Source organism: Vidua chalybeata, chromosome 8, assembly GCF_026979565.1.
Source record: "Vidua chalybeata isolate OUT-0048 chromosome 8, bVidCha1 merged haplotype, whole genome shotgun sequence".
In the NCBI taxonomy this organism is placed as follows: domain Eukaryota; kingdom Metazoa; phylum Chordata; class Aves; order Passeriformes; family Viduidae; genus Vidua; species Vidua chalybeata.
Genome location: NC_071537.1, coordinates 12583659 through 12606001, shown reverse-complemented (window position 1 = coordinate 12606001; position 22343 = coordinate 12583659). Strand labels below are relative to the sequence as shown.

Below are 22343 nucleotides of genomic sequence, written 5' to 3'. Positions count from 1 at the left end.
GGTTAATTTCTAGTTTGAGTGGAAAAAAGGGAAACAGTACTTAGCAGTCATAATGTTTTTCCACCTGCAAAAGGTTTTCCAACCTTATTACATTCTCACAACTCCTAGTGAAATGATCTGCAACTATTATCTCTGTTGTACCATGGAAGAAGTCACAGGACAGCAGCTTACCCCAGGAGGGGTCCAGATTTCCAGTTTTCTGCTCAGACCACATCCCATTTCTTTTTCTGCCTCACACCCTCTCTCTCAACTCCCCCGAAAGCACTGACTTTGCCTGCTCAACTGAAGCACTGTGATCTGGAAGCCCCAGGCTTTTTATGTCCTTGGTACTGCTTTAGGATACTTGAAACATTCACATTTTTCCCTTTCATCAAATCAAGCATCATTTTGTGGATAACAACACATTTGCTCTGTGTTTACAGGAACAAAGAACTTTGAGTAAAATGAACAGTCAGATAAGTGAAGACAGTGCTGAAGCTGTCCTTCCGTCAGGATGAAAATTAGCAACAAACTTCATGCTCCACACCAGTCCCACTGGGATCACCTGGGTCCTTGGGAAGTGCCACCACTTCCTTTGCAAATGGCACAGAAGTTGTTTTTCTGTTACTGAAGTGAAACCCACAACTTTTTCTCTTTTTTTTTTTTTTAAGCATTTATTCTTGAACTGTTTTTCATGCACCCCTTAAAAGCACTGCCACAAGACTATCACAGCTGGGAAACACGAACAGAAAGCACGTGCCTGCAGTCATATTCAGCACATATTCATATTAACAACACACTTCATGACTTAAAAAGTGGCAAGAACTTTAAACAGATGTATAAATAAGGTGGGTAACAACCAAACCTTTTATATGTAACTACTTCCTTGTAGATAAAAGAACACAAGGAACTGATCTAAATATAAACTACGATTACCTGCCACAATCTCCAAAACTGCTCCTTGCAGTTGAACCATGAGCCTATGGAAACCTTCCTGCCCTTCACGTAGCCTCTGACCCCAGCTCTGACCCTCACACTGTCCCCAGCCACATCACTCATCTCTCATTCCTTCTCAGTACACAGTAACCAGATGACCATAGCTGACATACTGCATTAACCTATTATTAGGTGACCCTGACACTCTACCTCACATTTTCTCAGTTCATATACACAACAACTCTAAACTGAAGTATTAGTGGTGATAGGAACTTTTTATCCATAACCTTTGAAGTGGTAATGAGAAAGAAGGCAGGATGGTACATGACATTCTCAGTTACAGCCTGTGTGATACTATAACCTAGGAAAGTGGAAGTAAGCTTTTTATCTCTTCCTTCCTTAAAATACATAACATGAAAGTCTGACTATGAAGAAAATGGTAGCTTTATTTCCTCTCATCAAAAGTTTTAGGGAACTTGCCTGTTGAGTATCTGAAAGATGGGGAAGTCATGCAAACAATTTTATGAAACCAAAAGATCTTATGCAACCTCCCAAAGCTTTTCTGTCATAAAGAATGGGCAAAGCTTTATGAATTAACTCATTCAGCTGACACAAGGCACTGCCCCTGTCATGCCTCTTCTCAAAATGAGTCACTGATGTGGCTAACTCTGGGGGAAAGAGGAAAGAGGAAAACCTATTCAAAAATCACTCTTTCAGGACTAGGAGAACCTGCTGGCCAAAGGTGTAGCCTGCTATATGCACCAAGGATGAAAGAAATCACCTTGTTATTCAAAGCCAAGCATGCACAAGGGGCATTGTCAAAATACAGTGGAATCTAAGGAAGCAGACTTATTAAGCTTTGGTTTTCTCGACACCCATAACCACTTGAAACTGTACCACAGTAACGTGGTTTGTGACCAAATACAGCTTGCAGATAACAAATTTAAGGGAAACACCTAACATGAAAGTGCAAAAAATAGTGAAAGATACATTTACTAATATAAGAAGCACCTATTAATTGGAGTAGCCCAATCAGCTTTTTGCTGTTTTTTGCTCAGCAAGAAGCAATATTCCAAACAAAGTCAGTGTTCAAAAAACTTAAGAAGATACTCACCAGCAAGTGTATAGTCCATATCAAAACCAAAGCACTTTATCTTTTCCATGGCTAAGCTTCTGTTTACAAAGACCCTGAAAAGAGAGAAGAAATATCACCAGAGGTACGAGCATTTTCAAAATACTCATGTTTTAGAACAAACACATTCTGCCACTGTCAGGATGTCTGGCTTCCATAGGTCAAAATCAGCAAATATACCTGAAAACAGAGTCAAGTCTCATTTTTTGCGAGTTCTCCTGAAGCAAAGCCATGACTTTGCGGAATTATTCTAATTATTGGTATGCTGTCCAAAGACATACACACATGCATGCACACACACACGGCCTTCCATGTGACCTGCAAAAATTCCTAAGAATACAAGTGCAAAATCTCCTGAAGCAGAATGCAGACCTCAAAGGATATGAAACAGGAAGCAGCAGATGCAAAGCAATATAATTTGTTTGATTAAAACATATTATTAGTAAGAGGTAAGAAGGAAAATAAAATAATTTCTGTGAATAAATTCACAGCATTTGCCTCCTATTTGGAACTATATCTGGAAATTCAAAGCAAACCCAAACAGATCCATTTTCACATTTTCACCAATACCATTAAAAATGTGTAATAAAGCTCTGGAAAAGAGTAACTGAGAAAAATTTCCATACACAAGATATGCCATTTCTATTGTGAAAATGTTTTATTTATAACTCCTCTGAAACTTGCCAACTCTTATTTTGTAAATTCAACTTTTATCATTAATGCTTACTACAAAGAGACTCTAGGCTGAATGCTTCCAGGCCCTTTTAGATGACAGCATTAATACATGATATTCAATTTAGTTCAAGTAAGTAACAGGGTAAAGAAATAGCTCAGAGAATACAACAAAAGCTTTTCTTGCTTCCTGTTCCAACTACGACACTAACTAAGCTGCTTAAGTTTCCCCAGAACTTTAAAGCATAAAGCAGATCTGTAATTCAACGGGATTTCTTTCCACTGGCTTATCTGAACTTTAAAAATCAGAGTCAGAACTCATCTGTGGCAGGGAAGCTGAGCTTTTCCACACCCATCTCAGACCGAAATCCCATGCACTGCTCGAGCTGTGATGCCAAGACAAAATTCTCCCGCATGAGAAAAGTCCCAGAGCCTTCACTTGTACTCTGATTTCAGCACGTGAAAATTCCCCAAATATTTACTAAGCGCGCTGCCCTGAGCGCAGTCATCATCCTCTTAGGATGCGGCAGCGGCAGCGCTGCCGGGCCGGAGGCGCGGCTCAGGGACAGCGAGACACAATGGAGACGGCAAGCGCACAGCCGAGCGCTGCACGTTCGCAAAGCCGGGAGAGCTGGGAGAGCTGGGGAAGCTGGGGAAGCTGGAAGGAGCCCCGGGGAGGTTCTGCTCCGGGCAGGTGGCCGGCACAGCGCGCCCGCTCCAGCGGCCCTGCCAATCTGCCGCAGCGCAGAGTTCAGCAGCGCACTGCTCAGCCCGGGCTGCTGCGCGGTCCTCTTACCTCATCTCTCACCGATGCGCTCCTCGCTCAGCTCGCAGCAGTCTGATTCATCTACTTGTCTGAATCATATTACAGAATTCCTTTAAAGCTTCCCTGGTACCCATGCAATTTTGCTTGGATCTGATTTGACTTCAGAAGATCATTATGCCTGAACCAAGCCTTAAAGTACTGTATATCTTCTTGGACAGTGTTCTAGGAAGCACATCTGTGGCTAATTTAACCAGTCACTGGATATTGTTGTTGCTCCACACAAATCCATTTGGAATACAGTTTCTCTGGCAATAGTGTACTTTCCCTCCAACCTTGCACACTCTCTCTGGGAGTCACTGTTTCCTGGCAAAGTGCCTGCCTTTGACAATGGGGCTTGTCACTAAGGGGCCTTGGAGGTTATAGATGACGCTCTTTTCTAATAGGTTTATGTATTACCTAAAGAAGACAAAGTGATAGGATGAACACTGGAAACCGGTAAAGAAATGCCTTTTGGAAATATGAGATGGGCTCGTAAGTCACTAAAATTCGCTCCTGAAATAGCTGGCTTTTGAGTAGGTGGAGCAAATTATCTGAATCTGCAATCCAAATCCCTGTTTGTCTTTTAACATCGAGACAGCTCTGATTTACAAGAGACCACGGAGAAGTGCTATTTAGTACTAAATACAGTCTGATACCTTGTATAATGCATATGATTACATGGTGCTGCTGCTGCTGCCAGGAAACATTATTTATTAGCTAATTCAAGCATAATTTCTGATCTCATGTTTGTGCAGCTTGTTTCTGAGAATGCAGAGCTTTAAGAAGGAATAACATACCTCCAGGAGACACCAGCAACATTTTTTGTCTGACCTGGAGAGTCCAGTTCTCCTGCTCTTGCCTTTAGGCTTAATCCCTGCAGCACGGTTTTCTGACTGTCTTTACAGGACAGGAGCAAGAAGTGAAATTTAAAGAAGATCACAAGATCGTTTCAGAATTGCAACATTTGGTAAGTTTCCCAAATGAGGACAAAAACTGCAAGTACTAAGACACAGCTGAATGCACTCACAAAAAGGGTAATATGACAGTGCCTGTGGAAGGCAGAAACAAGGGAGCTGTGACCCGAGAGATCTGCTCCAGTCCAGCCTGCCTGTGTTTAGATGATGATGACACCAAACTGACCAAAACCCATGGAAAGATCACAAAACCTCTGACAGATTGTCATCCCTTGCTTTTGTAGTATTTAGAAACTGAACTCAAAACCAGCATAACCTTGAGACTGAAGATCTGGAAAAGTTTTCTGAACAACAAAACAAATACCACCCATTAGTATATTTTTGTTCCAAAATAAGTCTTTTGGAAAATTACCATAGCAGCGCCCTTTGGTAACAGCTGGTGAAGATGCCTCTTTCTCCACCAATTTGCACTTATTACCTATGACCTATAAACTGCACTGGCAGGGTCTGATCACACCCCAACCTGGCCGATTTCAAGGCATGCTACCAACTGATCTGATGTGGTAATTACTTCACCCACCACTGCTGGAGTGAGACAGAGCAAATATCAAAAAAAGCCAAAGAAGGTTATTATACAACATGTTCAGGACAGGAAATGAGAACACTTTAATGAATTTAAACTTGCATATGCCTTGGCAGATTAAATGCAGACTAAACAGTGGTAAAAAAAAAAAAAAAAAAAAAAAAGGACCATTTTTATTTCTCTTGTGAAGGCCAAGATAGATGTTGGTTTATTTTGTAGGCACTCAGGACCTCAGTTTTAAATCCTGATAAAGAAATTTCCCATGAACAGTGCTCTCCTAGGCACAAGGGAGTAAGTAGCTACTTACAAATATTTATTCCCAGAAACTGACCAGCTTAATTTGGGGTTTTTACTCAAAGTAGTAAATATCTGCAGTGTCCTAGAAACTAAAATTAAAAGCTGAGATTAAATCTCTAGCACAGTTTCTGGGAAGAGCCAGGTGCTTCTCAGAAGCTGCAGACTTAGCCCATTCCAAAGCTGTTCTTAAATTCTAATTGAAAGTACACTCAGCCTGACTACAAGAATACTGATCAAATCACAGGATCAGAGAATGGTTTGGGGTCAAAAGGACCTTAAAATCATCACATTCCAAGCCCCTGCCATGGGACACCTTCCACCAGATCAGTTTTCTCCAAGCCCCATTCAACCGGACATTGTGTCTGTTGGCTACAAAAAGGTAACATCTCCTCAGAACAAATGTGATAGAGAAATTACAAGAGTTTTTTTTTAATGACTATAAAGCAAGAGCAACCAGAGGGCCCTAAGAACCTTGACTACCTGAATGAAAAGATCCTCTGGTCATGAAAGGAAAGGATGAAATAACAAGTTTTTTACAGCTCATCCAGATGAACAAAAATCAAAGAAGCTTCCAGACTACAAACAGTATAAATAATGTCAGAATAAGAGGAAAACTAAAATTATCTAACATTTTTAGGCAGGGAAGTTTTAATGCAGAATAATTTCTCCACTTGCCAGAATCAGAATCACTCTCCCTTCCCCTGAATTTGTTTTTTTTTCCATTTAGAAAACAGTCACTTCAACTGGAAGCACTAGAGTTAAAATTTAAGCTGTTCTAAAAACTTAACAGCACTGGGCATTAAGACAAAACAAACTGCAGGCACAGCATGAGAACACCCTCTGCATTCCCTGTGCTGAGGCAGAGGTGAGTATTGCCTAAACCCAGTTCCACACCTGTACACACCCAGAGCATCTCCTTAAACGGGACACTGCCCTTCTCTTGCCTGCATCGTTTCCTCCTGATGAAAACCCAAGCTTTACATTTCTGCTCTGAGGAATATCCCTGCAAGTCTCCTGTATTTTGGACTCCCTGTAAGTGTGGCTGGAGTGACACAAGGTGTGGAGCATGTGGGGAAGGCGGTTCCAGGGACAATATCCCATCTCCATGGGCTCTCTGAGCACAGCTGGGACTGGGGAGCAGCACCTGGATTTGGGGTGGCTCAGCCTGGCACAGATCCCCACCTTTGGAAAAACAGACTTGAGGAGCTGTTTTAGGGAGACCTCGAAGCATGTTTCCTCTCTAAGGAGTTCTTCCTCAAAGATTAAACCCTGCACTTGGCCACAGCAGAAGGCTCTCAATGACTACAGTATTTATTTTCTTTTTGAGCTCTATGGATTGTGCTGGGTAAGAGAAAAATGTGTTGTATTGCAAGGAAGAAGGAAATGCTGAGCATGCAGCAGGAAAGCCACACAGCCCTCATAGCCACAACTCTGCAATTCATAGTCCTTTATATTTTTACAAGAGAACTGATCTTGGTTTTCAATTGTGAAGCAGGAACCTAAATCCCAACTCTTCTCAAGTAACACTGGAGAAGAGCAAACACAGAGAAGGAGAAATGTTTTTATTTTATTTGTGCAAAACCTCTAAAGAATTGTATGCCCTGAGTGAAATTTGCATGTATAATAGTCTTGTAGTTTGAACAGCAAAATAAACAAAATGCACAGAACTTTACAATTAAGGAGGAACTTGGCACATGGCTACCAATTCCTCATAGCAAAGAAATGAAAATGAACAATGTGAGGCAAGGTTTCTGGAACAGAGCACTTCATAATAATTTTCCAAATGTGTCTAGAAATACCTTGCAGCAATTAGCATTTTTCTGGGCAGTGTGTTCCACTGGAAATTAAATAAATACAAAAAAAATTGCAACACTGCTGAGTGGAACAGCAAATACAGTGGGAGCTGGCTAAGCATGACTTGCATGTGTGTTTAAAAAAGCCTGTGGTGGACAGTTGGGCTTGAGCCAACCACAAAACAGGGACTAACTAGCCAGAAGGCTCAGATTCCCGCTTACTCAGGGTTTAGGAACTTTGGTTAATCTTTGCTTTATGGACAACTTCCATTCTTTAATAAGCTAGAAGATTTAAAAAGAAATAATGGTAACTAAATGGATTAGCTTTTAATAGTCTCCCACGCCCAAGGTCCCCGTGGCCTCTTTAAAAAGGCGAATAATGAAATAAACATCCTTCTACTGTTATGACAACTCCATGTTCTCAGTATGACCAGCTAGTCCCCAGATGTGGTCTGCTTGGGGACTTGTGTCACTGCATGACATTATAGTTCTGGTCTCAGGTGACTTCCATCAGCAGCAGCAAACTTCCCCACTGACCTTATTTATCTGGTACAAAGCTTGTGAGCAATCTAAAGAAGATACTACCATATCATCCAATTGTCTCATCTTTGGGCGCTGGATGTTTTGGTAGCTGCTTTAGAGAAGAAATAAACTGTCTTAAATTTTAAAACCAATGAAATTGTTCTTTTGCTAAGTCCTACCTCTTTAGGTAGGTATTGACCATTCCATATACCATTTTTTATCATACCATTTCGGTTTAATTTTTTAATTCTAGATTTTTGGAGTTATATTTTATTCCTTCTTCAACCAAAGATGGATATTCTGAATATTTGTAATCGTATTTAGAGATAGCATTTGGGCTCGAGATAACTTATGGGGATGAAATAATATCAGACAGGGGAAACAAAGAAAGGGCATAAAAATTTCCTGGCCACTTCTAATAACATTTCCAACACCATGCCCCACAATTTCACAAGTCTAAATGTCCTTGCACAGTTGCAGTGACATTAAACTGGAAAATCCAGTAACTGGATTCAAAGCTTGATGAGGCTGTATCCAGAAATGCAGCTATGAGCACTTCCCTCCGAAATTCTGCAGGAATCAGATGCAAAGAGAGAGCCTTGGCCATTTCTATTTTCATTGTTTGGGTTTTCTTCCCAGGCAACAGCAAAGTGCCAAGAAGCTCACATATGGATTCCATCCCAAAATAACACTTGTCTGCTCCCTGAAACTATTAAAGCTAAGGATCATGGGACATTTACAATGTAATTTCTTTATTATTAATTTGGCAAGTGGTGTGCTTTTTTATAAGCTTACCCATTCTACAGACTTGACACACTCCCTCTCCCCCCTCCAGTGTCTAAAGCACTAAAACAAACCAGAGAGAGCCACACGCTGCCCTGTGTCACACACATGCCACCACACAGCTCCGAGGAGGCTGCTCAGACACACGAGGACAGACCATGGCCAGCAGAGCCTGCAGAGCTACCCAGTACATGGAAACACCACACGTGGCCTGTCCAGTTGTGTTTCATGCAAAGAGCTCTTTCAGACTGGTTAAGATTCGTTCTAGTTTTCCACCTCAGTGAACTGATCATTTTGAAGCGACTTTAAATATAACCATCTAAACAGATGAACAGTTTCAAGTCTCACAGCCTTGTTTATACAACATTTCCACCTGTTTGCAATCACTGGTGATCCAGTAACAATTAAGTGAAGAAACAACATTAGCAGTGAACAGCCCAGAGTCTACAAATTTGAACAAGCTAAAGTACATCTTTAATACATGAAATCAAAACAACCAATTGGCAAACCTTTTGCTTTGTCATTATTAAAGCATATACTATTTTTTAATCCAGAATCTCAGTGTATAGTAACAGATAAAATCACTTATATCACCACCATAAGGTGCTCTGAAAGCAAACTGAAATACAAAACTATGAAGCAACTTGCTTAATACTCTATCAGCAGTCAGCAGGAGAATTAGGATTAGGAATCATGATGCCACACACCCTGCACTAGCCAGTAAACAAGAGAGCAAGGAAAAACCCCAACAGTAAAAACAACAACAGAAACCCCACATTCAGGATGAGAAGTCTCAAATTATTCTGATGCAAAATGGTAGAAGATTCCCAAAGCCAGTATGTTTAACAAAAAGGCCATTTCAGCCTTACTGCTCTGTCAAGCCAAAACCACAGACAAATAAACATAAGTGCAAATACCTGTTTCCTGGATCTTGGTAACTGTCAGTAACAAGAGTGGATGGAACACCAACTTTTTCCATTATTTGCTTTAACTAGATGGGGTTGCTATTTAAACTCTAAAGAGCTATGTGAGATAATCCAGAGGGTGCCTAGAAGTGCTCACTCCAAGTTAAAAAATAGACACTAGGGCAATTTGGTGGCTCAGAGTCAACCTAGTTCTTGCCTAATTACAATAACATTAAATGACAGTGCTCCTCCAGAACAAATGATCTGGTGATTATCCTCTACCCGGAAAAGTCAACAAGCAGCACATGAGGGAGGTGGCCTCACAACCACACACACCAAGGAAAAGCCTCCCAAGAACTGCACATCCATTTTATTTCCGAATTAAAATCTGTGTTGCCAATAGCACAGTAATGCAGTATCCTCTTACCAGTGACCTCTGCTAGAGAATGAGTAACATGTAGCTTGCATATTAATTCATGCTCAGACCTCACCTCCAACAGGCGCCAGCAGTGTTGTGCAACAAGGTCTGACAGCAGCACCAGCCAACCAAAAGCTTTCATTAGAGTTGCCAGAAATTCCCTGAAGATAAAACCCCACCACTTCTCCTCCCCAACAGATTTTTCTGATTCTATAGCTATAAAAATCTGATTCTGAACATTCTTGCCCATGGCATTCAGATATGATTATGATATACTCATTATACTCTGAGTCAGTATGCACTACACCAGTTAAACCAGTCTCAACTGGGACTTCTGCCAACAATTATTATATGTTGAACATCCATCCATCAATTATGATACAATTAGAAGTGCAGCATCTGAAAAAATAAGTAAGAATGACCACCGTAAACTATGACTATTAGAGTGGCATCTTCAGACATAATTTTTTAGAAGTTTTTTAAAAGCTTCATGGCCACAAGAACATTTATATATATATTTTAAGGTTAACTATTTTGCTTTTGGAAGCTTTTCCCCTTATTTTGTCTGAATTCCTTTGCAATTCAAGCATATCAAATCTAGTGTATTTCGTGAGAACAAGAATGTTTAATTGATTGGTCTAAGTATCTCTGCCAGTATTTAAATAAACAAACAGAGAAACAAGTTTTTTTAAATTTCACACTTCAGAAAACTAGGCATTCCTAGCAGCATTTAGAAAATCTGCTGAATTTGAGCTCAACTAGGCTTTCAACACAGGTAACAAAAGCTAGCCCCACTTATTCTCATCTGTAAATGCGCTGTAGCTGCCAAGCTCCTCCAGCCTTTCAGACTGGGCCCATAAAATAACTTTGACCAGCTTTAAGGTAACAAAAACATAATAGGTTTAAATTCAATGTTCTTATTGGTTTTGTTTCTAAGTCACTTTAGATTCATGTTTTCAAGTATTCTTCCTTTAGCTGCTGGAGTAAGAAAAAAAAAAGAGACAGAAAAAAAAAAGACTAAAAGAAAAAGAGAAGAAAAAGAAGAAAAAGAAAATAATCTTGACAATGACACCATGTATTTTCAATTTATCTTTTTCATAAAATTTGCAGTGCTTCAGCAATATCCAAGAGTCAGAGCATACCTGGACTTCAGTGAAACAAATTTACATCCTACAACTCATGGCTGTGACCAGCACATCTGCATCTGAAGCATTAATAAAACACTAAAAAATAAAATATCAAACACCAAGGGGAAATAACTTCAGTCATACGCTATCGTGTTAAGTTTGCACTTTTTAAAGTACTATCACATCTGTTAACACTACGACCATCAAAAGTACCAGAAATAGAAACCTGACAACACTACCTCTGGAATGAGGTTGTTTCAGATTCTCACAATACTGGATTATCAAAATAACTCCCATGAAACTGGTATACCAAAGCCATTAATAACACAGATTTATATTATATTTAGATTTATATTTATACAACAGTCTTGGCATCAGGTCCTCTCATTCTCTCCCATTCCCTCCCTCTCTCTCTCTTTGAAAGAGGATAGCAATTCCAAAACAAAAATGTGCTTCCCCTCAATATTGTGCCTCCCTAGTATTTCCAGTGTTGTGCTTTCCATGAAAATCTGAGATGCTAGCAGCATTTCTGCTCAGTATGTTTTGCATAAGACATTTCTAAACACTAAAAACAGGTACCTAAACTTTACCACAAACTAATTTTGGGCTACCGGATCCCAGCTCCTAATGGGAAATCCTCCTTTATGTGACTGCACTCCCATCTTCCATAAGGAAATTCTTTCTGAAAGTAAGGATTTCTTATACAAGTAAGGGTAAACATGATGAGGACTTCAATGTACGAGCTCTTAAAGACAAGCACGGCTTCCTTTGGATCCTGTACAACATTTAGCAAACTGTCAGCACTTAACCATAACAAATGTTCAGGAAATACTTAGAAAAAAAATATAGGCATTACTCTGACTTGACTTCCATCAATCTGAATAAGAAGTAACACAGCTGAAGTTTTAAATAAATTTATGACACAAAGGTAAACCTGTCGATGACTGCAACAAGGTGAAGATTTTTTGACAGGGAATAGTATAAAATCCCTCTCTTATTACATGCTATATATAGTTACATTCATTAAATGCTTCCATATCTGACAAACCAGCTGACAGAGAGATTCAAATAATGCCACCACTTAAGACATATTGCTCAAACATATTCACTGGAAATTGGAAAGCTTCGGAAATGCATCACAGGATCCATCACTTAACCCTGGACACTGCAACCTGCACAACCTGGCCAATCATATGACGCACTAAGGCGTTTTTCTCAACTTAGATTCCATTTGGAGAATCAAAAGACATCTAACACTTCCAAAACACTTCCTCAGAAATACCACCAATGTGAATCACAAATGCAACATGGCATTTAAGCATGAGGTTAAATGTTTCTGTTTCTACATCAGACATACATTTCCCCTTCTGCTGAATATCCTCTCATCATCACACTGTATGACTTCTCAAAATAACGAAGCTGAACTTTGAAGATACACCTCCCACAAACAGAATACTGACAATTACTAGATACTGTTGTTTTTAACTCTGTAGCAGTCCAGACATCTGATAAGGATACAGACTTCATCCATCTTTTATGCTCTATGCTTAGAACCTTGAGAGCTGCGGACTAAATTCTTGGCTCAACCAAACCTCCAATGTGATCTTGTAAAAACAACCTAGTGCCTTCACTTTGATTCCCAAACTATAAACTAAGAGTGATAACATTCCTTTTATTTTGAACTCTATCTTCTTTACTTACTGTAATTGTTTCATAGCAAAGATGGTTTTAGGTATACCTAACAGTGAAAAGGCTGGGCCCTTGCCTAGTGCTTCTGCATGCTCCTGTGGTCACACAATTATCATACTAGGTGTAATTCTCAATTAATTTCTGACCCCATTTGATTTCCTCCTTATTCATATTTGTGCATTCTAGTGTCTAAGGCTCTGCTCTCCCAGTGTGCACTGCAATAATTATTATAAAACCTCTGCCACTGATTATTTATGGACTTGAAAGCTTCTATCCAAAATCTGACTTTGATTAATCTTTTGACTGCAATAAGAAGCATATCCTCTCTTGCTCTAGTACATGTATCTCAACTCAGCTGTTTGCAAACTCCTGCAGGCCAACACTGTGCCATCTTCTAAGCCCTCTTCTACCAACCCTTCTACGAGGAAGGTAAGAACAACCTTCCTGTTTTACTAACAAGCAAAAAAAATCCCAAGAAATGTGGGGTTTATGTTTAGTTTTGGAGCTTCACGGACGACGTACCGGTGATAGGCTTCCCGGCGGTACTTTTTCAGAGCATGTCCATCCATGTTTGCAGGGAGATCTGCTGCATTTTGCAGTCGGTCGCTCCATGAGGTTGTCATCTTCAAATGCTTACTTATTTCTGAAAGAGATAGAAAAGAAAAGCTTGCTTAAGTTCAAGGTTTGTTTTGCCAAAAAGTTGTGTTTCCTGGTATGAAGGAACTCCTGTGCCACTCAGGAAGTCTTGCAAAGTACCAATGGAATGACCTGAGTATGCAGGTCAAATAAGACACTGCTCTTTGAGATGTTAAAACAGAGAGCTGGGAAGGCTGTTTTAAATGGCTGCAAAGATATTCCTATCCATTGTGGCGAAAATGCATTTACAAACAGAGACCTTGTTTTCATTGCTGAAAGGGGGTAGTTTTTGACGCTAGAGTTACCAATATGCATTAGCTGTAGGTGACAGAAAACCCTTAATACATGAGATAAATTCAGCAGTGTAAACCGTACAAGCCCCACTGGGACTGACCTTGCCACTTTTACCACAGAGTGAAAACAAAGAGCCTTGTCCCTGGCCATTTGATCTCTAAGCAAAGACAAAGCTTCAAACTGATGCTAAATTAGCAGAAACAATTGGAAGGAAAGTAGAAAGATGATCCTTTGTCCTCTGCAGGTCAGACATATTCAGGCAGAGCAAGAACACACTGCGAACCTGTAACATGAGCAATGCAAATATTCACCAGCAGATCTTCACAAACATGAGCACCCCTTCTCAAGTGCTGGCTGTCATCACCAAACCACAGACAGTACTTCTCATCAGCAGGGCCCTGCCATGAGGAAAGAGGGGCACCTTTCCCAATTTTGTTATTAGCACACTGGGGCAATCCTGCTCACCTGCTCCTCCAGCCAGACACGCGCTGCTGCATTCCCTGGCACCAGGTGGGGTTATGAAGCAGCCCCATGGTGGGTCAGTTCAGCTCACCAGTCCAAGTCCTCACCTATCAAAACCAACTGACCGAAGGTGAGGAAAGGCTGAGTAGACCCCACTGGTCAGCTGAACCCAGACTGAGCCCAGCTCAACCTGCCACAACATTGTCATTAGAGCTGGTGGGGAGAACAGGGTGGGAGACACAATCCACAGTGATACCAAATGAGGTATTACATGAAACCACATTCTTGTGTAACCCACACAACTGCTGGACTGCAGGTCTTGGCTTGTTTGCTCTTCTTAAAAGAAACAAAAACACCCACAAACTATACAGGTAATGATATAGCAACTATATGTGGATACCTCTAAAATAGGACTGCATTCATTTTAGAGGAGGGAATTTAAAGATTCCAGCAAAGGAGACAGCAGAGCAAGTATAGAAGCCAGTGCTAGAAGTCACAGCGCTCGCAGTGTCACGTGCATGCTCCTCAAGGAAATGCGTATAATTTCTTCATTTTAAACTATATTAAAGAGCAACAGTTCCAATTGTCACAACACTTCTTAGTATATTTACCAATTATCTGCTGGTCATAAACATCAGAGCGCTTGTCTGTAAAAAATACGTTCCCCCTCCAGCATTCTCCCAGTTACTATTACCAAGGTTTACAAATGCATTTTCTGCCACATCCTAAAGGTCACCAAATTCAGGCCCTGGCAGGCAGCCCAAGAGACCACATGCCATTGCTGAGTGAGAGCTCTCCCCCTGAATTCCCTGCCACACACCCAGGAGAGGAGGTCACCACAGCAAGAGGGTGACAGGCCATTCCAGCCAGCCACAACTTCCACAACAGGGCATGCAGGGAGAATCAGCTTCCAAAATAGCCCCAGCCACAGCCACCAAGAGCTTTACAAGTAATTACCAGCTATCTATTTAAGCCGTGCCCAAAGGCAGACAGAAGGCAGCACAGGACACAGAACTCAACGCCCCTGGAGCACCGACCTGCTCCCATTTCTCTCAAGGCAGGGCACCGCCTGCAGCAAGGCTCCTCGGGGACAGCAAGGGCTGCTCAGGAGAGGAGCAGTGCTCCTGCAAGGGTCACAGACTCAGCCGAGGCATGCAGCAGAGGGAGTGATCTGGTAACACCCAAGTCTGCAAACTACAGCAAGGGCTTGTGCTCCCTGAGGGTGGAACAGCAGCTACCCCATGGACATTTCAAGATGGTCCAGATCATCACCACCTTGGTCTATTTTGAAGCTACTAGCCTAGAGCTCCAGATTTGGGTCTGAGAGACACCCTCATTGAAGGCCTCCAAAAGGCACATTAAAAAGCTCTGAAAAAACTGTTGCATGGCTAGCCTTAGGACTGTCAGACAGCTCTGGGGCTAGTCTTCCAAACAAGTCCAAATCCAAGCTTCCTGCTGTTTAGAAGGGGTACACCACTCTGCCTACCCAGCCAGACACTTCGCAGGATTCAAAGATTTACACCCACAGACTACACCAGAGACATCATGTTCTGCCAACCTCTTCCCATTTCTTCTGCTTCCCATCACCCCAACACCACATCAGACGCTGACACAGGTACTAAGCTAGGACTGCTTCAGAGGCCATCCATTCCAGGCAGCTGACTGTATACACCGACAGTATCCTACAAAATACCCTAAAATCCAGATGGCAGAAGAATTTTAGCAGGCTACCTTTATAATTTCCATTCTAATATAAGGAATCAGTGAAGCAGTTTGAGCTCCTCTATGATAAAACCCTCCTCTACAGTACGAGAAACCAGACAGCATTGTTTCATGTGTGTTGGGATTCAAAAATCTGAGACTTGAGGAAACCACAAAAATCTGAGTTTCCATAATTAAGCAAAGAAGGCCTGAATTATTTTAATAATCCAGCCGTATTTTGCTGTAGATGCAATCAACAGAATTTGCAGGCAGGACAAGGTTTGTAGACAGAGGCAGTATCTTTTATTAGACCAACTGGTATGGCTGGAAAAAATAGACAGGCTCTTGGGTACACAAACTTGCATGTTTTCAAATTCTAAAGGTTCCTCTAACAAAAAATATTACCTCTACCTTCAGGCTTTGCCTTGATTTATTAAAATATTTCTTCTAATGTTCATACAGCATTAAGTAGCAAAAAATTATGCTGAAGGTTTCTATTACACATACTCAAAGGCAGGCTTACAGCTTTGCAGGCTCCACTGACACTGTGACAACAGCTTGCTGCCCTGAAACAAAACAGTGACAACTGACAAAATATATTGTGAGGGACCTTCACCATCCGAAAGTCTTACTCATGCAAAAAGCCTCACAGACTTCATTGAAATTATTCTGTGCTTCAAAGGCATAAAAATCAGCCTGCTTGCATGGGTAACAAACCTGGGACCTGGTCCCTGAATACAAATTCCCTCTTCCAAATAGGGAGAGAAAAATAAGAAGGACAGAATCACTCCATACACTTGTAAGCCACTGGAATAAACATCTAAGAGAGCAGGCAGACAGCCGGGCAGGATTCTCAACTCCAAGCAACTGAAATATGATGCATCTTTCCTTCGTTACATATCTATTTTGAAATCAATAATCTGTAAATAGCTTCACATAAAAATAGAAATCTTTTCATAGATAAAGCCTGTCAGAACACATCCCCATAATTTATTGCAAACATGCTCCTTGCCTGTGCTGTCTTAATTAAGCATCTGATAGCATTTATGGTACATGATTCCTTTTGAAAAGGTATTTAAATCTCAGCTGCAAAGCTTTGATACAGAGTTGTTGCCCAGCACATATGCTTTGGTTCAAAAGAACGTGAGATTTTTAGTATATATTTTGAATTAAGTCCATTTGTCAGATTTTAGATGATTTAAAGTATTATCATAGTGTATTTTTTTCAAATACTCACATAAATTAGATAAAATGTTCCGAAGCATTTTCCTTCAAGTTTTGCTATTACTTTTTAAATCTTTTTCGGGCAGCAAATAGTTAGAAATTTCTGCACCTGATAACACCTGACATGGGTATGCTAAATGCACTGACTGCCTCTCTTTTTTTCTGAGTTCACCTCGACACTTTGACGATGCAATGCCAAATCAGAGGCATACACACTAAAATGCAGAGATGAACCGAACTCTGGTGAAATCCCACTATTCTCAGGATATCCTCCAAGAGCTTACACAGCCGAAAACAAAAGCATCCCTAACTGAGGCCAAGGTTGTAGCGTACTCACACTGACTCACGTGCACTACATCTGCCTCTGCTCACGTGTTCTGCCTCAAGAATCATTAATACCTTGGCAGCACAGCCCACACACGTACGTGCACAGTGAGAAAATCACCACACCCAACGTTCTCTGCTCAGGAGCTGTGTCTAGTCGGAGCTGTGGGAGGACAGACGAGTCTTGTGACGCCCTTGCCAAGCCTGGAGCAGCTCCTGGCTCCCCGCTGCAGCGCTGCTCCATCTCAAAGTGCTTTGTGGGGTCTCAGCAAGGGAGGAGCAAACCATCCTAAAATCCTGAGGACTGCAAAAAGCAAAGGGAGCAGGAATAGGGTTGGCTTGTTCATGACTCATGTCGAATTCCTGGTCTGGGTCATGACAAAGCCTCATGAATAGGGCAATGGAGGGGAAAAGTGACATTTTCTGCAGCTTAGAGACTGTCCATGTCAGGGTCTAGGAGCATTCCACTCCCTCCACTGAGGGCAGAAGTAGCTTGCACCTTGTTCAGGCTAGGTACTTGGGAGAGCGAGCACTGCAGGAGGTGAAATCCACTCAGGTTAGCATCACACCTCCTGATCCTCTAGGATGGACAGCAAAAAGTGGCCAGGACTGTGTCATCCCCCTCAATGGCACCTCCCAGTGCCACTGTGCAGGCAGGGGCTGGGCAGGCTCCTGGCCTCACCAGAAGTGCCATTCTCACACCTGCAATCCCAAAGCACTTCACCAGCTCCCGTTCACATAATACATTTAGGGGCAGCAGAAGTGCTGTCCCCATCTTGTCAGCTAGGGATAGCAAGGCACAGAGAAGGTAATAACACAGAGCAAGGGAAGCAAATGCAGAAGCACTAATTCCTCAGTCCCTGTGCTAAAAGTCAGTCTGAATTCCTAGAGCTGTCAGCATGAATCACAGATACACTGCATGCTCCTAGCACAAATTCAAATTTCAATACTTAGCATCAACTGGCAAACAAGAGAGGTCAGCCTGTACTTCTGTGTGACAGAAGCCACGGAGCAGCAGGCTTCTGATGGGCTCCAAGACACAGGGAATGCATGGATGCCAAATGATGCTATGATTTTATTCTAAATTGCAGCCCTACACACTAGCTGTTAGTTCACATAGCTCCTTCCCTCTCCCCCACAGTCCTGGGATGACAATTCAAACCACTCTTGTCTTTTACTGCCAACACTTCTGCTTGATAGCCAAACTGTTTCCAAAACGTGTTTTTAATTAGCGACGTTTTTGGAAAACTACTATGTCCATGACTTGAGAGATAAGCAGTGATGCTTGTAAATTATCTAAATCAGAAAATTGACTTTTTTTTTCCTCCCCTCCTTGTGCCTGAAGTTAAATCCTTCACTTGAAGATCTTCCACTTCTGTGTGGTTGCCTATCTGACAGCAAAGCTTCACATTTATTATAGCAGGATGGGCAAAACACATCCTTCATATTAGAAAATTAAACTACTTCCAAGAGACACTTCAAAGCGTACTCTCACCTCATGGTAATTAAGGTTGGCTTTAAGCAGGATAATTCTGTATACTGATTACAGGGTATTAAAGAGGTAGAGGGCTGCTGTTAAGAACCTGTTAAAGTTAACCACAGATGTGTAGTGAGCTTACAGGTGCCACTTGTGGTATCCAAAATCCACTGGATTACATTAGATTGATAACACTCTCCTTGCTCCATGGATCATACTAAACCTCCTAGCTCCAAGCCTACAATCTCTGACACTGGCTCTGGCTCTTCCGACAGGAAGGGGGTAGCAGTTACTCTTGGACACCACCACAGTGTTTACATCATGAAGCTGCTTTTTCAAGAGCGTGCTTTCAGTGAAATTAGTAAAGCATTCCCAGTTCTATGTTCATTTGACTATGGTCTGATGGGTAGACAATGGTAACTCATGGACTATTTCTGAATGGGTAAGATATAAGAAAGGAGACTTCTACTCATCCCATTTATTATGGGGTTTGATCTAATTTCAGACTGAATTTTATCTGTTTTAAAGCCAGATACTAAAGTAATGTCTGCATATGAAATACATTGTAAAATATATTTAACAAAACCCTGCTTATTTTATGTGGGTCTTTAAATCATAATTTTTCTACTGACAACCATACCCACAGAGTGGCTGTGCACTTCCTAGAGCTCCAGCAATACTCCAAGACCCCAATGCATTAGACACGCTAAAACCCAGAAATACATTAATTTGTAATTTCTTCTCATGTCCATCCATTTCTATCCAAGGAGTTCTATTCTTTCACAAATTCCAAGCAGCACTAGTTAATTAAAATATTTTAAGTATTATTTAATTATCATCAATGTTATGGATGGTTAGAATAGAATTTGGAAAACGATGAAATCTGCAGTGCAACTCTGAGGAGCAAACCTCAAATCTGACCCTTTCTGAGTACCATGAGACCATCCATTCTCCTCATCTATCTGCAAATTAGTTTAATGCCAGGAACTCCATTCTCCAGTGAGCTACTAAGTGTATTTTCTACATTCCATATAGCCGATGCTTCTCACCATCTCTTCCAGAACTACCATTTTAGTTATTTCCAATTTACACAAAGAGTTTGTTTAGGGTAATGCTATTTCTCCACTTCCCTAACTCTAGTGTGCCCCACTCTCCCAGCACTAGAAAAAAAAAGAAGGATCATGCTTAAGGAATGTGAGACTTGGTCCGGAAGCACAAGAGCTATGTCACAGAGAAGAATTAGCAAACATGAGCTCTCAAAGAAATGCTGCAGCTGCAGGTCAAAATGATCCTTGGATGTACAAGACTACCAAGCAGGACTCCCATGTCTCCCTCTGTCACTGACACAAACTCTGCTGGAAAACTGTCTTCAGCTGGCTGTCCCCATTCAGAATGACACTGATTATACTGAGAAAGGAATAAAGCTGTGAGAGAGAGTAAGGCTAGAGTGGAAGGCTGCCAGTGTACAAAGAATAGCTCTGCAGGTGATTTGAAAACGGTCTAGAAGCATTTGCACACAGGCAAGCAGCCTGAATGTGGAGGGTTCTCAGTCTAGCAATGACAGAACGAGACCTCGTGACTGGACGTTAAATAAATCAACCAACACAAAAATATTAACAGAGAGGAGAGTTAGCTATGACACAACAAATTTCTGAAATCATCATCAGAGGGCTCTTAATGAAGTGTGTGGGTGTTTCAATCAGCCTTTTTTTTTCACGGAGTCAAGAATTAATGCAGAAAAGTCAAATGGTCTGAGCTATACAGCAGGTCAGTCAAACTGAGTATCATGCTTCAGGAGACTCTTCCTCACCTTATACCCCAATGCCTCAGTGGATATGAGGCTGAGGCACAACCAGTACTTTAAAGAACTCTCCTGAGAGTGGTTTCACCTGGACAGAAGGTGAATGGATAAACAAAGGCTCTTCTGAGCCAACAGCAATATAAACCATGCACCCTGATGGCCCTGGGAAACTCTCCTCCTTGGGAAAAGGCCCTCAGCAGCCTGCAACAACCTCTGCCACAGAGGTTCTCAAACTGCTGTCCAACTGAGCACCTGCCAAAGGCAAGCATGGACCTGGCTCTGAAGATGTTCTCACTGCCTTTTGTTTCCAGCTGTTAAATTCCAGCAAGAAACACGTAGCATAATTCAAATACTTTACTCACACTGTTCTTCCCATAAGCAATTGCTCTAGTTGTCCAGAGTCTTGGAAGATTAAAAATGAGAGATTAATTTGATCCCTTTGCTGTAATACAGCTCACCCTACAGAAACTATTTCTAGTGTATTTATTTTAAAATATTTATCAGAGTTCCCATATATTTGATTTAGCTGAAAAACTGGGCAGTAAACTTTGATGCCAATGCCCACCACAACAGGAATTCAATGTTTGAATGATACCTGCAAATACTTTATTTGCTACACAGATGAAGCCTGACAGCGTGCCAGCCAAGCTGTAGGTTAACATAAAGATCACAAAAGGCAGAAATGTCAGCATGGAAGTATACACACTGAGTTCTGCAAATCAGAAAGGGAAGTCAAGATATTTCTTTTTAATTCCAACTCTTTTTTATTACATCAGAACAATGTGCTGGCAAGAATAGACAAATGTAATCCCTGGTACTCAGCAGACAGAGCACTGCTCCCCATTCTCAAAGGAAACCGCCAGTTTCTCTTCCCTTGTCACCCCTGATGTTCAAAAGTAGCACTACTGATGTTCAGCCTGTTCAAGGGTCTATTCCCAACTCAGGACAGCTGAACACCGTGTGAGTTCCCAAAGTTCCCAAAGGAAAGAGCAAGATGAGATGTGCCCTCCCCAGAGCGAGAACTGGGAAGCCATCCTGCCACATACCAATTTCAAACCTAGGAGCAACTGCCACTCTAACCTGCTATTAAGGATTATACAACAGTAACTCTTTTGGCAGCAGATCAGTGTTTCCAAACAATGATGCTTTTCATTACATTCCACTGCGTTTTGGGAGCAAATGCAGACGTAACAGGCCTTTCCAGAAGCATGGTAGCAACTGACAAAGTATTTGAGATGCACAACTGGGCTCAGTGGCACAGCCATTCTGAGAGCATGCAACCAGGGCAGCTTGGATAATGTAAACAGCCAAAAGTTCACTTAGGACATTTTTGTTGTCTTTCCTTACTGAGCTTACTGGTAAAAACACCCTCGTCTCTGAAGATCACATCCCTGCTTCATTAATATTTTAAGGGAAAAGCAAAGATACAGATACTTCATTCTAGCTTTTTTCAAGTCTTGAAAAAGAAGAAGAAAGATGATTTTTGTAGAGACGCTTGAACCCTCTTCCATGCAGGATGGGCCCTCTCTACACATTTATGGGCTACACAAACAGATGTGACAGCAGAATCAGCATCTGAACCATCTCTGCAGGCTGGAAATATGAACTCACATCTCCCTCCACCCTCGGCAGAAAGGCTTCCCTGCTCAGCCCTGGTGAGGAGAGCCAACTGGCTGCTCAGCCTGAGTCCCAGGGCTCTAGACACAACACTCGCCAAAGAACTGGGGAACACTGGCTCCTCCTTCATTAAAAAAAAGGGATTGAAAATAAATACTGAGATCAACAGCTGAAAATAATCCAATAATTCTGAGAACTGCTCTGTCAAAACCAGTGAGAACTTTCTTTCCCTGCTAAGAGTTTTCTTTTCCA

The 22343-nt window shown here is 41.5% G+C and overlaps 1 protein-coding gene across 3 annotated transcripts in view; it reads right to left on the bottom strand.

The window, feature by feature from the left end:
• Positions 1-22343, bottom strand: part of NT5C2 (5'-nucleotidase, cytosolic II) — a 60038-nt gene that overhangs the window by 28721 nt on the left and 8974 nt on the right. For all 3 annotated transcript variants that reach the window (XM_053948919.1, XM_053948918.1, XM_053948920.1), the window contains exons 2-3: positions 13078-13198; positions 2030-2103 (exon numbers count right to left, since the gene is read on the bottom strand). In XM_053948919.1, coding sequence (XP_053804894.1) covers positions 2030-2103; positions 13078-13178 — 175 coding nt within the window. In that variant the 5' untranslated portion in view covers positions 13179-13198. The remainder of the gene's footprint in view (positions 1-2029; positions 2104-13077; positions 13199-22343) is intronic.